The sequence below is a fragment of the Botrytis byssoidea genome (genome assembly GCF_014898295.1).
Source record: "Botrytis byssoidea strain MUCL 94 chromosome Unknown BBYS_009, whole genome shotgun sequence".
NCBI lineage: Eukaryota > Fungi > Ascomycota > Leotiomycetes > Helotiales > Sclerotiniaceae > Botrytis > Botrytis byssoidea.
This window is the reverse complement of record NW_024065850.1, coordinates 929,946-945,547: the sequence shown is the minus strand read 5'-3', so window position 1 is coordinate 945,547 and position 15,602 is coordinate 929,946. Positions and strand designations below refer to the sequence as shown.

Below are 15,602 nucleotides of genomic sequence, written 5' to 3'. Positions count from 1 at the left end.
AAAGTGATGCAAAGTGTTGTATTAGTTGGAAGAATAAGAACGGGAAGTAGCATGACCATGTGAAATCTGTATTATTCTCTCCTAAAACACGGAAGGAAACACCATCGCTTAGGTAGCAAAAGTCTTTCCAAGCAAGCATCTTTATTGTTCTTTCCATTGATAGCTATGTGTAGGAATGGGTATCAAACCGAGGTATGGAATGCCACAAATCCTCTTGGATCAGTAAATTACATGTTTCCAAGCTTCCAAGATGATTGATCTAAGAAAGACTGATATTTTTTCTCTGAAATACGTTTAGACCCCTGAATACATATAACGCTTTTAGAATTAAACCATGAGTAGAAAAGATGAGATTATCTCTTCTGAAAGGCTTGAGATTTATAAAATACATGAAGGTTCCACTCAATATAAAAGAGAAACACAAACGACAGAATAATTTCGTGCTAATCGATTGAATTGATGCTTTTCGTAGTCTATTCTTCATTCATATTATACTACCAAAGTTCTCAGGTCCTGATATGCAATCTTATGCTAACATATCGTAATATCCACTTAGCTGACATTTATTTCCTCAAGTTACTTATATGTAGTAGCGGCTAAATTTTTTACAGATGGTACAGTCCATTTTCGAAGTAATTCTGTTACCTGTGGAATCTCTCTCGGATCTGCTTATTTCATGGTTAGCAAAATAGGTTGAATTTTCGGCTTAGAAAAATGGAAGATAGCTCACGATTCAACATCTCAGCACGTATCTTGTCATCGCGAAGAGCGTAGTAAAGATCATCCGCTGTAATAGTCTTAGTCGAATTCGATATTTTTTGTACTGTCTCATGTTTCCGCATGAAAGGGGACTTCAATGAGTGCTTCAAAGAACAGGCCAAGGTGTACCAGTGATCTAGCTTCCATTCCCCGTAGATTGTACCAACTATAAATTCTTCGCACATGGAAAGAGTTGTTGGTGAATAGTTGGTAACAGCGCAGTGTTTTGAGAAGCTTTCTGGCAAGAGGTTTATAAAGGTAATCTCGTCGGGTAAACCAGGAGTTGTAAGATCATGGTAGTCCATAATGACAATTAATTCCCGCAACTCTTTAAAGAAATAAGCAAGAACGGTAGATAAGCCATGAAGATTTTCCCTGTCCATGAGAGCGTCTCGAGATGATAGGGTAATGGCTAAACTTTGGACCATCCACTTATCACGATAAAGAGTTCCGAGGCAGCTCATGTAGGTTGGCACTAACCAAAAGTCGATTTCGCGCAGCCAAAGTGTATCATTGGCGGCATTATATATGGTCTTTGGTATTCTTCTGGATCCACTAGTACAACCGCTGTAACGAGCTAAATGTCTTTGAATTGCTTGTTGACGAGTCAGACGATTGACGTAAAGCTGAGGATGTCGTGGATCACTATAGAAGAGCGAACATGATCGCGGGACGAGGAACTATGTTCCATATTATTGAATGAAACGGAAACAATTCTTGGAGCCTCGAGTGCGTAGTTCCATATTTTCAGCTAGACTTTTGTTAGTTTTCTTCGCTTCCGTGGCTCATGACATCTATATAGTTCCTACTGCGATCATATTTACTTACTTTTATCTCCGTTGGAAACCACTCAAATAAACCAAATTCCCCCCCCATTGGTGATCACCGTAACTCTTTTTCCTGCGACAGTGATATTGAATCGATTTTTAGAATCGATTTTTTTCGCACCAATCATGCCGGCTAGAAGTGTTTGTACAGACTGGAGGCCAACATTATTGATTGCAGAAAGAAATAGATATTTTCTTTTCGAAATTGATTCTGGTTTGGTTTCCGAAAGCTCTGGATCTTTGTTGTCAGACATGGAGACAGTAAAATCGGGCGAAATTTGAGGGCAAAACTCGGGAGGTGAGAACTTTGCCGGTTTGATATGGCTATGCGGTTGCAAAATGTCATTAAAGATCCTCCGAAGATCAGTGAGAAAGCCGAAGTAGAGTTCCCTTTTAAGTAGCAATCGTTGATGATTATTCTTGAAGCGTTAATGGAGTTTCATGTGAGATCGATCGGTTTCCGAAATCGAACATGAAGATAAAGGCACGAAGTATGGAGTTACCCGAGGGTTCACAGGTAGCGTTGGGCATCAGACTATATTGTATTTCAACAAGCGCACGAGCACAGCAGGACAAGGACAATGTAGTGAATATCATGTATTGAACAGAATGAAATTTATGCTACTTATCAACATAATAGGTAAAGATTGTATTCTAGGATCAATCACATATAGAAGATTCCAGGATTGGATTGATTCTCAAGTACCTGGTTAGTCATGGAAATGCTTGCTACCAAATTTGACACAAATATTAAACTAGTTCTTGCTACAATTTCTACTTGAGGTCCTTCCAAGAGCAGAATTTTGAAATAAACAATCTTTTTCAATGTGAGATCTTACATTATTGTTAAAAATGTATCGATGATGAATGCTCTAGAAAAAAATTACAGGACTCAATTCATATCTTCACCATCTAACAAGAATTTGACAGTTAAAGACAATTAATCAATATCTCTTTCTGGCAAAGTGCTTCCATATATCATGATACTTGTGTTAATGAATCAAGTCTCCAAGACATGTAGTGCTTATACAGCGGTGTATATAATTCTGCTATTGATTGGTTCAAAATTCAAATTAGTCAAACAACTCATTTCAAATCGGTAACTTCACTCTTCTATCTTTCACTCATTTTACGCTAATCCAAAAAGAGATTGCTTATTGATCGGAGTAGGCACTCCTATCATCCATCATGTGTATATCTTTATAATTTTGTCTTTCATTCAAACCACAAGCCTGCCAGCTTTTTCAAACAACACATCTTACAACAGCAGTGACGACAACAACAAAATGACAGATCACACACCAGGTATTGTTTCCTCTCACAATGAACCTAGAGAAATGAAGCTTGAATACAAAATCGAGAAATGCTTAGGTTCTTCAAGTCACCCAAAAAAGGAAGTGGAAGAAGTAAATGATATCTCCAATGAACCTCTCAAGAGCAACATTTTGGACCTAATCAGGAGTTCAAAAAGTGATGCTTCACATGAAGATTCTCAAAGACTCGGAGATGGATGCACAGAGATCAAAGCAAGAAGTACACCTTTTGATGGAAAAATTCAGACTGCCAGCAGAAAGGAACGTTTTTATGAGCTGGTGACTGCAACTCCTCTTCATGGAATCACATCATCTACTCTAGATTATATCTACACAAAATTGGAGGATGAAAACTTGTCCAAAAGCTCTGAGCTTAATGACAACATCAAACAAGCCTTTTCTGCTTTGGAAGATGAACTCTTTGAAGATAAGGAACTGATGTTTGAGAACTTCCCCAAACTCCCTCTTGAAGTTAAAGTATGTTAAACATTTCAATGTGTCCTTTGGCTAGTTTAAAGACGACCTTGAAGTTATCGGGATTCCTGCTGATGTTTTCACAGATAATGATCTGGGAAAAGGCTCTCCTAAAACCAAAAGTTGTGCGCATCGGCATTGTGCCAACAGAACGCACGGTAGGAAACTGGGAATACAACGGTGGTGAACTTATGCAAATCGACAAGGACGTACCGATGCTACTCGAACGAAACCACTTTCTCAAGAGCCCCTCCTGTTCACTTCTCTCTGTCAATAAAGAATCTCGAGCTCAAGCATTACAAGTACATGGTGTATTTCGGGAACAGAGGCGCCCGTGTGCAGAAGCCGAGGACGGTTATGTTCCAATCAACCGCATATATGTCAATTGGGAGATCGATACTGTATGGTTGGATTACAACCTCTCCGTCGCGTACCGTGATAATAAAATGGATCCAAGCGACACTGAGATCACACCAATTCCGGCATACGAAGATATCCGTTGTCTTGCAGCACCTGCAGAATCTATCGAATGGTCTTCTGAATATCAAGTATCGGATACAGGTTTAGCAGTTGCAGATTTCCCAAATTTAGAGGACTTGATTTTGCTAGTTCCTACGAAAGAGACAGAATGGAGCAACCCAATTCTTGTCCCAACGGCACCAAACACGACATTCTTTATCTATCTCGAAGAATTCGATATGGATCACTTGGTTCGGGTCTCGAGTTTTTTATCGGCGAAGATGAATACGACATTGCTATGGAGAATTTCGATATGGGTGAATTGACAGAATGTGTATATTATGTCTTTCAGCACGCTTTTGATAATTTCTTTTCTTCAGATAGAGAGGAAGACATCGCAGGTAAATCCAACGTCTCAGAAATGTTAAATTACGTAACTAACTACTCTTACCAGCGGGACATATACGTGATCTTTCCACCTGGAATATGCCAGACGTTCATTACATGAAAGTAAGCACAATTGAGGAGGAGAACGTCAAAGTTAAAGCTAAGGCTCTACTTGAGGTTTTGCCAGCAGAGGTTTATGAAGTAGACGAAGAAGATACAAACGGACGACGCCGTGGTGTCAACAATCTTAGGGAAGGCATAATAATTGCGCGAGAGTGGCGGTTGAAGGACTTCTTGAACAGGTAGAAATCTTCAGTCGAAGAAAGACTAGCATCTTGATTGAGTTTCCCAAGCTAGACTTGCAATAAGGAATGTTTTATGATTTTTCAATAAATGGATGATATAAATGATAGTAAAATTTGACACTATGTGGTGCTTTTATAAACTATACTAGTACAAATCAGAAAGCTCAATACTCATTCTTCACGAAATATACATGAAATCCTTGAACGGGAAAAGGAAACGGCAGAGCTGATGTCCCGACTTCCGGTCCAAAAGGATACCTAGTTTACTACTAATGTGAGAGATTCGAACAACGTAAGCAGAGTTTAAAAATTGATATCAGGCGAAATGCTCTCCTATTCTTCCATACCTTCCAAGTCATGCCTCTCTGTTAATTATTCCACTCAACTTTTTTCTCTCACAGCACCTATCACCTGCAAAACCAAGGCAAAAGATAATTTCAGTATCACTAATGTTACATTTAGATTGATGAAGTAATGAATGATACTTGATATCATTAATTTACATATTGTACAAACTTTGGTAGCTTCAGGCAGCTGACTCATAAAGATTTCCGAATTCCATCAGAATCTTTGACCAAAGATTACGCCTGTGGATAATCACAATAACTGACAGGTAAATAGAGTACACCAACAATTTCAAAATGTACCCCCAAAAGCCTTAATCGTAAAAACATCTATCTTCGCGGATCCCGTTGATCATCCCGGCTTCGGTAATATTGTTGTTCTCTTTCCCTTTCCTGTCTCTCTCTTTCACGTTCTCTCTCATAGTGGTGCTCATAGCGCTCTTGATTTTGTTGTTGTTGATATTGCATATGGTGGGAAGGTGCTTGGGCATAACCTTGCTGACCTGAAACTGATATAGATGGAGCAGCATTATAGTTCCGGGCATCAAAGCTATTTTGTCGTGAATTGTGCACATGATGACCTACTTGATGACCTTGAATCCATTGGCCACGTGGTGCTGGTGGAGTTCGATGTCCACTTTGTCCACTTTGTCCGAATGCCATAGATCGATGACTGGCTGCCACTTGAGGTGCTGAATGGAAGTCTACCGGTGTATTCGGTTGTTGTGGCACGGCGAATTGTGATTGACGATTATATATATCACGATCGGAAGCTTGAGGCAAGTCATGAGGGGACGACATTGTCTGTCGTGCCATCTGTTGACTAGCAGGAGGTGGAGTAGCAGAATAAGGTGATTCATTAAGCTTCGTAATTGGACTTCGTGTATATCCGCTCGGAGCATTTATTTCGTTCAAAGGCTCTCGACGGATAGATGAAGACTGTGAGCCAATTGTTTGGCGAGAGGGTTGCGAATACATCTGGTGATGTTGTACAGTTGGTGGGGGTGCATGACTTCGGCCTTCATAAGGTGTTGGTGTGTAACTGCGACCCACGGAGGATGAATGTTGATGCACAGATTGAGAAGATGGTTGTGGATACCCATGCTGTGGATTTGTTTGAGAAGATATTTGATGTTGAGCTTGCTGCATCTGCTGATTTTGTTGAATTTGCTGGGATATTTGTTGCGACTGTTGAGATGAATGCGATGAAAATCGTGAAGTCTGTAATGAACGTTGAGGTGGTGGAGTTTGTGAATTTTGAATGGGAATTGCCGCGGCACCACCAACTCTCTTCGGCTGGACTTGTGCTATGGGCGGAGCTCTGCTAGGTTCACTGGATTCATCGTTCAACAAGGACATGATATTGGAAGTCTTTCTTGGTGTGTCTTGCTGACGTATAGCAGCAACAGCCGCTGGTGGAGGCGGTGGTGTTGAATACTGCTCTTGGATTGGCGGGGTAACAATGCCCGAACGACCGAAAGCTGGAGAGGGAGATGGAATCAAGTTTGGAGCAACACTCATACCATCACTAAGCAAATTCCTGACACCTTGACTTCTCGGGTATTGTTGGTTTGGTGCTAAAGATGGTGCTTGTCTTCGGACCTCCGTTGCGGTGGCTGTCGGATATGGAACCTCAGGTCTTGTAGGTGCCATTGATCCTGTACGGCTAGAGTGTGCAGAGTATAGTTCATATTGTTGTGGATTTCGGACATCGATTTCCTCTTGCTTCATCTGAAAATTCCGTTGTTCTCGCTTTTCTTTTCGATCTTGTTGTTCTCTTTGTTCACGCTGCTCATGATCACGCTCTTGTTTTCTCTTCAAAGTTCGTTCTAGCTGTTCTTGTTTTGACTCCCTTTCCCTTTGTAGCTGTTGCTGTCGCTCGATAGCCTCCATTTCCCTTATCTGCTCTCGTCTTTGGAACACCTGCTGTTGCTCACGATGTGTCTGTTCTCGCAAAGCCTGCTGCTCTCGAAGGGCTTGTTCTCGCTCTCGAATCGCTTGCTCTCGAATAGCTTGTTCTCGAATAGCCTGCTGCTCTCGTCTGGCCTGATCTTGTAAAGCTAGACGTTTTATGGCTTGTTGCTGTTCCTGTGACATCCGTTCTACCTCATGCTCGAGAGCCTTCTGCCTCTCGCGATGGGCTTCCTCAGCGACCCGGGCTGATCTTTGAGAAGCAAGTGTAGTTGGATCGGAAATTGGTGAAGCTGTTTGAGATTGCTGTGAAAGATTACTCTGTAATGTGGGACGTTGATTATCAGTCGTGAAGAAGCCCATAGCAGGACCTCTTGGTTGTCTAACTTGCTGACTCTGAATTTGTTGTGGTTGTGGTTGTATCTGAGAGGCTGGTGCTGATGGTGATGCTGATATCGGTTGCTGCTGTTGCGGAATCTGAGATAAGCTGTGTTGATTAGCCTGATGATGGGAGCGTTTGGATGGTAAGGAACTAGGAGTTATCGTTTGATTCATTGATTGGGGAACTGGTCCAGCTTGGGCTAAAGCTGGGAACCTAGTACTCAATGTGGGTTGAGGAGGAGAGGCTTGGGAAAGAGTTATGGGTTGGTTAGCAGATAGTTCATCAAGATCCATAGCAGAAGCTGATCTTGATAGAGGAGCGGGTGTGGGGTCATATCGTCGCTTCGTCGGAGCAGTTGGTGTTGGTGCGGGTCCAGTAGATTCGCCTCTCTCACGTTTCGAGTCAGCATCTCGAGTGATCGTTTCCCATTCTTTCTTACTTCCAGAATCAACCGATCGTTGGTAGTAGTTCTTGACCTGTTCAGCAATGTTAGCCAGCCGCTTAAGGCCTGGTTTTCCTTTCTTGATATCAAGCCAATCAGAAAATATATCGTTATATACCATGGTATGTGTTTTTGTTCCCATATGTTTTGCAATCCCTTGCCAATCCGTACCAAAATGACGTAGTAATTCAGGAAAGTCATGAACCTCCGGGACGCTCCAATAGCTGGAGGTTTGTTGTTGGGCAGTAGAACGACGATCCGGTTGAGGTTCAACAGTTGTTGGAGGAGCAGATCCAACACGTTCAGGTGCGATTGGAACCTCTAGATTAGCTGGTGTAAGTCTTTCAGGTGTCATGAATGGTGGTGAAAATGCCGGAAGTGGTTGAGGAACAATACTATCATATGGAGGGAAACGAGCAGGAGCTACAGGAGGTCTAATCGGAGTAGGCTCGGGTGCAGCGGTTGATGGAGGAGGATTTGGCGATTCATCGTTACGGGTAGCAGGAGATGGGGCAGCTGCTAGAAGTTGACTAGCCTTGGGTTGTTTCGGAACCTTCTCTCGTGGAACCTTTACTTTCCTTTTGGGTGGAGCTGAGTCACCATTTGCATCTCCTTTTGGGGTAGCAACTCTTTTCGCTGGGGTGGGTGCAGGGCTGGCGCCTTCATTATCAGTTGGTGGAGGTGCTTCAAAATTCCAGGTTGGAGCAGCAGCTCTTCTAGGTCGACGTCTTTCGTTGCCATTTTCGACATCTGGTGTAGCGTCGGTGTCGTTGCCACCTCCATTTTCTATGTTGGTAATGAGAACGCTAGATTTTTTCGCCCCTTTCCTCCTACCAGTTTTAACTTGATTATTTTTCTTCTTGAAGATCGCTTTCCATTCATCAGTTGTTTTGATAATGTAATAGTGCTGAATGCAGGCCTTGTAATCACGATATGGAAGGCTTTCTGCGATAACAGAAAATTGCTTGCCATTCTGAGAGTACTTCTCTCGAAAAATCCGAGCCTCTTCTTCCGTGAAATTGTCGATGGATTCTCCAAATTCAAGCATACGAAATGATCGCTCAAATGGAACCTTATGCGTAGTATCTACAAACATAGTTTCTTTGTATTCATCATCCCAACACATATCTGGGATGCTTGCTTCCTTGGAGTTAGCGGTCTCTTCCCTGGCATCCTGTTCTTGCTGTTCCTTCGATTCTTTAGCTTCACGCTCAGATTCACGAAGGACACGTTCTATATCGTGCTCTGTCGCAAATCTACTCCCAGTGCGCCGCTGACCCTCTGTCTTCGGATCTGAACCATTTACCGATTTGCCTCGTTCGACCGATTCCTCGGCTTCCCTGTCTTGGGCTTTAGCAAATGCTTCTCTACTTCGCACAGCAATCGGATCCAGATCCATATCAGTAAATGTGCGGTATTTGGCATAATTGTCTGCCCACAGTTTCCCTTCTTCTTGCTGTCTTCTCCATTTCTGCGCCATTTTTTCTTCCATGAACCTCGTAAGAGAAGGTTCGGCATCAGGAGCAATTTCAAGAGAGCTCAAAAACTCCGGGTCCTCGTCCCATTTATTATAATCATACATTGGCAAAGATTCCGGAGGGGGTGTCTTTGTATCCCTGGGGTGCTTGACAGCGTCGAGAATCTTAGACTGGCGATCCTCTTCGAGGGCGGCTTCTTGTTGAACAAGCTTTTGTCGTAAAAGTTGGAATCCGGCTTGTTCAGCTTCATCTTCATCATCATCACTTTCTTCGGGGATCTCCATCGTTAGTTCTGGGGCCTGCGGTACTGGTGAAGGCATCTTTTGTGGTCCAAAATCATAATGACCGTCTTGTTCTTTTTGAATACGGCGAACATCTTCTCCGGAATTGCTCATGTCATTAACTGCCTCCTGGTTGACGGATTCGTTGTTTTCAAACGTCTCTGTACCCTCCATCTGATGATCACCATCTGCATCTTTATCCATTGATCTTTGTACTGGAGCCTGAGTCCTGGGACTGATTAATGAATCGTCTTCAGGTGCTTGAGCATCTGGGAGAATCTCGGTATCGATGGTTCCTAGAGATAATGGGAATTTGTAAACTGGATCGGCTTCTGACTTTCTATCTGTCTCAGCAGCTGATCCTGACACTTCGTTTGACACAGGCGGTTCTATATCCGTAGATGTCTCTACAAGTTTTTTGTCGTCAAGAGGCTCCAAGACACGCTCGGAATGGTCCTTTGATAACGAAGAGGAAGGCGGTCTCTCTGAGCTAGAGAAGTTCGCATCAGCATGTTGAAGCTCCACGCTAGGGAGATCTTGGAAGTCGTTGTTGGAGGTGTTGTTTTCAAGATCAGTTCCCGGTAATAGTGATGACTCGGTCGTAGAAGGTTGGGGTTCTGTGAGCTCAATGGTAGCAGGTTGAATGTCGGATGATGCAGTATCTTTAGATACTGCATCCTTTGGCGAGTTTTCTTCTGACACGCCAGCTTTAGAGAGACTATCGTTAGTGGGCCGGTCCTTGGAGCTCTCAGCATCTGCTCTTGTGACTGTGGAATGGAGATTATCACCATTGGTCTCGGTGGGTTTGGTGGGGGTGCGAGACTCTTCAGGTGATTGATTTCTTTCAATAGGCAATGGGGCAGGATGGATCGCTGGCGCTAAGGCTGCTTCCTTGGTGATAGAATCCTTTGTAATCAGATCAGTACTGGAATTGGAATCTTCGGTGACTGCAGTGGGTGGTGATTGTGGTTCCTCAGAGGGGATAGCTGGCTTTTCAGGGTCAGTAGATGGAGGTTGAGTTAAATGTCGATCCTGTTGTTCATTAATGCTCGATTCGATTGTCGCTGCTGGAATGGCTGGTTTCAGAAATGGTGAAGCTGGACTTTGAAGAACTTCATCGATAAAGGGCTTAGAATCGGATGAAATGTCTTTTGTCGGGTCCAACACTACGTCGGGCTCTTTCCGAGGCTCTGAGTGAGGTTCAAGCTCAGAAACAGATTTTTTCCCCCCCTCAGTCAGTGCGGAAGGCATATCGTTTGTGGATTCAGAGCCAATAGGTTCAGTCAAAGTATCCGGAACTTCTCTTGTATCTAATTGCAAAGGCAGATCTCTAAACGAATTGACAAGAAAGAACTGGTCAAGAGGAGGTAAGTCGGGTCTGTTGCGAGCATCGTTCATGCTACGCCTGACCTCCGCCAATTCACTCTCGAAATTGATCTCATCCTCGGGGTCATCATCATTGAAAGGGTCCAAATCGGAGTCGGAATAATCATCACTGATCTGTATTTTGGGCGGACGCCTACCGAACAAGGGCTTTCGCTGGCGACGTTTCTTGTCAACTCGTGTTACCTCATCAAATTTGTGTTCTGGTGTTGCGACGACTTGTGTGTCCGATCTATTAACTAGAGGGGGATTTTCAATGGACTGTGGAACTATAGATTTTGCTGGAACATAGAGACTGCCCGGAGCCCCACGACCGGCATGATAACGGGGCGCTGTTGGGACTGATACACCAGGTACAGGACTTTCACTGACCGATGCTCCCGTTGAACCAAATGCAGGAACTTGAGGAGGAGGGGCTTCATATGGTCAGCATCATACACAGAATACACATGTTGAAACATGCACAGAAACCAAATTGAAATACCAAGAACAGGAAAAGTAATTAAATCGTGAGACTTACTTGCGGATGGTTGAGTTCTACGTGGAAAATTCGGTTCAGGAGATCTACTGCGGACTTGGGGTCGATGATAATGTTCATCGTAGTTATAAGGTCGGCCACGTCCACGTGCTAATCCATTTCCTCTTGCTCTACCATAACCATGAACAAATGGTTGAGATGACTCGGACGAAGGCGAGGTAACAGACATCGGACCGTCTCGTGAGCCTCTTCGAGCACGATCGAGGTCCAAGCTTGAAGGTACGTCACGAGTATCTCTACTATTGTAATTAGGAGATCTCCCCCTGCCAAGAGGAGATGAAGGCCTTCGTCCTTTGAAGGTGTCCCGACCACCCCATTCTCGATCACGGCTTCGATCATCGCGAAACGGTACTAAAGGTCCTCTATTATCCCTTCGAATATCTCTATAGTCTCTTTCTCGTTCTATTTCTCGGCCACGCTCTCGATCTCGATCTCGATCCCGATCGCGGTCTCTACTCTCATCTCGCCAGCTACCTCTTCCGCGACCACGACCTCTGCCACCTCTGAAGTCACCCCGATACCCGAAATCGCCTCGATATCCATCGCCAAAACTGTTGCCTCTAGGGCCGCTTGGGGGGTCGATATAACTTTTGGATCCAGCCCGTGGTCCTCGAGGAGGGTCGCGTAATGATGAATCTCGATTTGTATCTCGTGAAAGTGTATGCCTATCCGAGAAAAGCTCTCGATTTTGATTGTGATTAAATGCGGCAGTGTTTGCTCTTGAGTTTGATGGCGATCGGCGCCTGTCACCGCCGCGCGCAGCCCCTCTATAAGTATCGGAATCGCGGGAGTCAAGATATCGCCTTGGAGATCGATCCACAGGAGAGCGGGCACGAGGTGATGAGTGTGGTCGAGTCCTGAAACATTGAGGTTAGAATCAATTTTCACATAGCAATCATTGAAGCGACAAACATTGCGATGAGATTTGCAAAAGGAGAAGACTACAATTTGTAGCAATCCCCAGTCTCTGTCGTCCCTTCTTTAGTCGGTATCTCAGCGCCTGACTACCTAGTATTTATCGGTATGGCTACAGCAGTTACGACTCTGATCCGGCGCTGCTGTTCATCAAATGGATACCGAAACAATGTCAAGAGTGTAAGCGGTGGGTATTGATGTTGAATCACTGCACTGAGTGTTGTCGCTGGCGCAATATCGAATTTTGAGAAGCACGCGAAATGGATTTGATCGAATACTGAGGTTGCCGCAATTGTTCATTCCCGCAGCACGACCGATATAGTTCGACTGTGCTCTAAAGTTTTGACCAATCAAATCTCGTTGTTTCTGGTCCGATCCTTCAAGGTTTTATAGCCTCGAATTTTGACCTCAGCCTCAGGGTTTTTGGGCCTAGCTTCGAATAGTATCATGTGATTAGCCACACTTGTATTGTTTTCACAAGGAATCAATTGATACTATTTGGTTAATTTATATGAATTGGTAGTAAAATTTCCCATATTCAAATGGAATTATGCTTTAAGAATACCTAGTAAGTACTGAATGATTCATCTACACATCAGATAATTTTCTGATGATCCCCATACCGAAATCCCATTAACCTGCCTCCAGCTACCTAGTAGGCACAGGTACGTACCTACAAGCATTTAAACATTTCCCCGCAACGATTTAATCCTATTGAAGTCGCACAAGATATATGCTCCACTATCTAGCCACAATATAGAAGCAGGTGCCCCATAATATTAGCTAATCATTCAAGATGTGGCTTGACTCGCTTGACTAGGACTTTTGGTGGAGAATAAAATTTCGACACTTCAATCAGAGCCCCAAAAGTTAATGCGTAACACGGGCCACAAATCGCTTCTCCCTGCATCAAAACTTTTGATCACATTTCCTGACCACGACATTTGAAAATATACATGAACACAACATATTCATTAATACTTCTTGGAATTTAATTTTCTATATCATTCTCTATCTTATTTGATACCAGCATATTCAACAGAAAAAGCCCAGACATGGCCTCAACATCCAATCCCGATGGAGCACCTCCATCCTCCGTCATGGATGCAGTTCTTGTCCCTTCAAACGAAATGCCAGTCAATGCACAAAAAGTCGAAGAGCTCGACTTTAACAAATTTGCTGGGCGCCCGATAACCGTTGATGATCTATTGAGTGGTATGAACAATATGGGCTTCCAAGCAAGTTCCATTGGTGAAGCTGTTCGAATAATTAATGATATGGTACGTTATTCCTCTCTCATCGTTTCTACAAAACCTAACACTACTAGCGTGCATGGCATGGTCCAGAACCAACAGATCGTACCACCATCTTCCTTGGATACACCTCAAATTTGATTTCAAGTGGACTTCGTGGGACTCTTCGCTATCTCGCTCAACATCGTCACATTTCTGCAATCGTCACCACTGCCGGTGGTGTCGAAGAAGATATCATTAAATGTCTTGGCCCCACCTACATGGGTTCATTCTCTACTCCTGGAGCTGAGCTACGTGCCAAGGGTCAAAACCGTATTGGAAATCTTATTGTTCCCAACAACAACTACTGTGCATTTGAAGACTGGGTAATGCCCATTCTCGACACCATGCTTGCTGAGCAAGAGGAATCGAAGAAAGATCCCGACACTGACAATCACATTCACTGGACACCCAGTAAAATCATCAGAAGATTGGGTAAAGAGATCAACAATGAAGAGTCACTACTTTACTGGGCCTATAAAAATGACATCCCTATTTTCTGCCCGGCACTTACCGATGGTTCCTTAGGCGATATGCTTTACTTCCACACTTTCAAATCCTCTCCAGCTCAACTCCGTGTTGATCTTGTCGAAGATATTCGCAAGATAAATACTATGGCTGTGCGAGCCAAGCGAGCAGGAATGATTATTCTAGGTGGAGGTGTAGTCAAACATCACATTGCGAATGCTTGTCTGATGAGAAATGGAGCCGAGAGCGCAGTCTACATCAATACTGCGCAAGAGTTCGATGGGAGTGATGCTGGAGCAAGACCTGATGAAGCAGTTAGTTGGGGGAAAATCAAGGTTGGAGCTGACAGTGTTAAGGTTTATGTTGAAGCAACTGCCTGTTTCCCATTAATAGTGGCGGGTACCTTTGCAAAGGACCAAGAGAATAGTGCATCCCAAACAACTTCAAAACCCTCTGATAATTAAAAATAGAATCACAATTACAAATTGATACCTCTCTACACCAGTGATTTTATGTAGATAACAGGCTATTTCATAGCCAAGAATTAGAGACTGATGGCCATATTAATTTGTGCTGTCAAATTATCGATGCTTACATGATATCCACTCTCGGAATGAATGTTTACCTAGACTTTCGTCGGTGTTTCGGCAGATAAACTATCATACACAACCGCTTCCGTTTATAAACCCCAATAGTAAATAAAGTAACAGCCATCCTGTCTGACACTTCCCAATTTCAGCGGTATGGGCAAGCTTCTATCTGAGAACTTCACTCTTCCGGGATTTATTTACATAGTTTGTGATTTCTACTATCGGGATTGTGATAGGTTACGTGAAATTTTAAAAATCAAGTCAGAAATTTCTCTTGGGGCATCAGAAAATTTACTTCTCTTGTAAAGTAACTCGTTATTCTTGAGACTATTTATTACTACAATGGTAATTATGAATGATATATGATGGTTGAGACACGTAAATTTACTAACCTGTTTTCTGTGCACTGGAGGTGAATCGTGATCTTGCTTGGAGAAGAATGAGTTCTCTCATTCATTGCTGGACATGAAGCCAAACACGAGAATAGGCTTTTTTGAAGTCACGCATGGATTCGTTTGTATCTGTAGAAATCATGAGAAATGGAAATGAAAGGTGGGTATTCTTGTTGCTGATTGCGGTGGAATTTCTGTATTCGGGTGTGGATAATCATTGATTCTAGATGTGGAAGTTCAGGAGATGGGAGCTCAGTGGATAGTAGTGATAAATCTAGATATTTTGATGGGAATCAAGGCTAGTATATGGAAGTAATGGGAAGCTATTGATATAGGTAATCTTGATAATATCTCGTTTCAGTATTAAGAGATTATAAATCTAAGTTGTTGATCGCACATCGTCTGAAAATCAAGAGTAGTTATTGAAGAGACTTCATATCTTTAAAATCAAAGCATAGAATCACATTTCACCCATCACATCGCAATGAAGTCAAATATTAAGAATAATGAGTTAAAAATAACCTACATCACCTGGTTTGCAAAACCCCCATTATACTTCCTTGGACATCTAATCTAACCTAAAAGCCAGACAGAACAAATCCATAATCAAACTGCGCCACTCGCATAAGCAAGCAAGAAGAATGAACCTGATCTTCACAATA

General features: G+C 43.1%; 4 protein-coding genes across 4 annotated transcripts; 2 read left to right on the top strand and 2 right to left on the bottom strand.

Annotated features, from left to right (window-relative positions):
- Positions 1 to 576: 576 nt before the first annotated feature.
- On the bottom strand, positions 577 to 1,840 carry EAE97_005427 (uncharacterized protein; the record flags this gene model as incomplete). The annotated part of the gene is made up of 3 exons (XM_038875939.1): positions 577 to 665; positions 731 to 1,404; positions 1,620 to 1,840. 3 exons carry the CDS (start codon positions 1,838 to 1,840, stop codon positions 577 to 579), a joined length of 984 nt encoding a protein of 327 aa, XP_038733276.1.
- Positions 1,841 to 2,872: 1,032 nt separating this feature from the next.
- On the top strand, positions 2,873 to 4,525 carry EAE97_005426 (uncharacterized protein; the record flags this gene model as incomplete). Its single annotated transcript, XM_038875938.1, has 4 exons — positions 2,873 to 3,376; positions 3,460 to 4,149; positions 4,185 to 4,233; positions 4,287 to 4,525. 4 exons carry the CDS (start codon positions 2,873 to 2,875, stop codon positions 4,523 to 4,525), a joined length of 1,482 nt encoding a protein of 493 aa, XP_038733275.1.
- Positions 4,526 to 5,198: 673 nt separating this feature from the next.
- Positions 5,199 to 12,498, bottom strand: EAE97_005425 (uncharacterized protein; the record flags this gene model as incomplete). Its single annotated transcript, XM_038875937.1, has 5 exons — positions 5,199 to 7,637; positions 7,722 to 11,146; positions 11,266 to 12,140; positions 12,196 to 12,224; positions 12,361 to 12,498. 5 exons carry the CDS (start codon positions 12,496 to 12,498, stop codon positions 5,199 to 5,201), a joined length of 6,906 nt encoding a protein of 2,301 aa, XP_038733274.1.
- A 755-nt stretch (positions 12,499 to 13,253) lies between these two features.
- EAE97_005424 (uncharacterized protein) lies at positions 13,254 to 14,422 on the top strand (the record flags this gene model as incomplete). Its single annotated transcript, XM_038875936.1, has 2 exons — positions 13,254 to 13,478; positions 13,526 to 14,422. The coding sequence occupies 2 exons, from the start codon at positions 13,254 to 13,256 to the stop codon at positions 14,420 to 14,422; spliced, it is 1,122 nt and encodes a 373-aa protein (XP_038733273.1).
- Between the last annotated feature and the right edge of the window lie 1,180 nt (positions 14,423 to 15,602).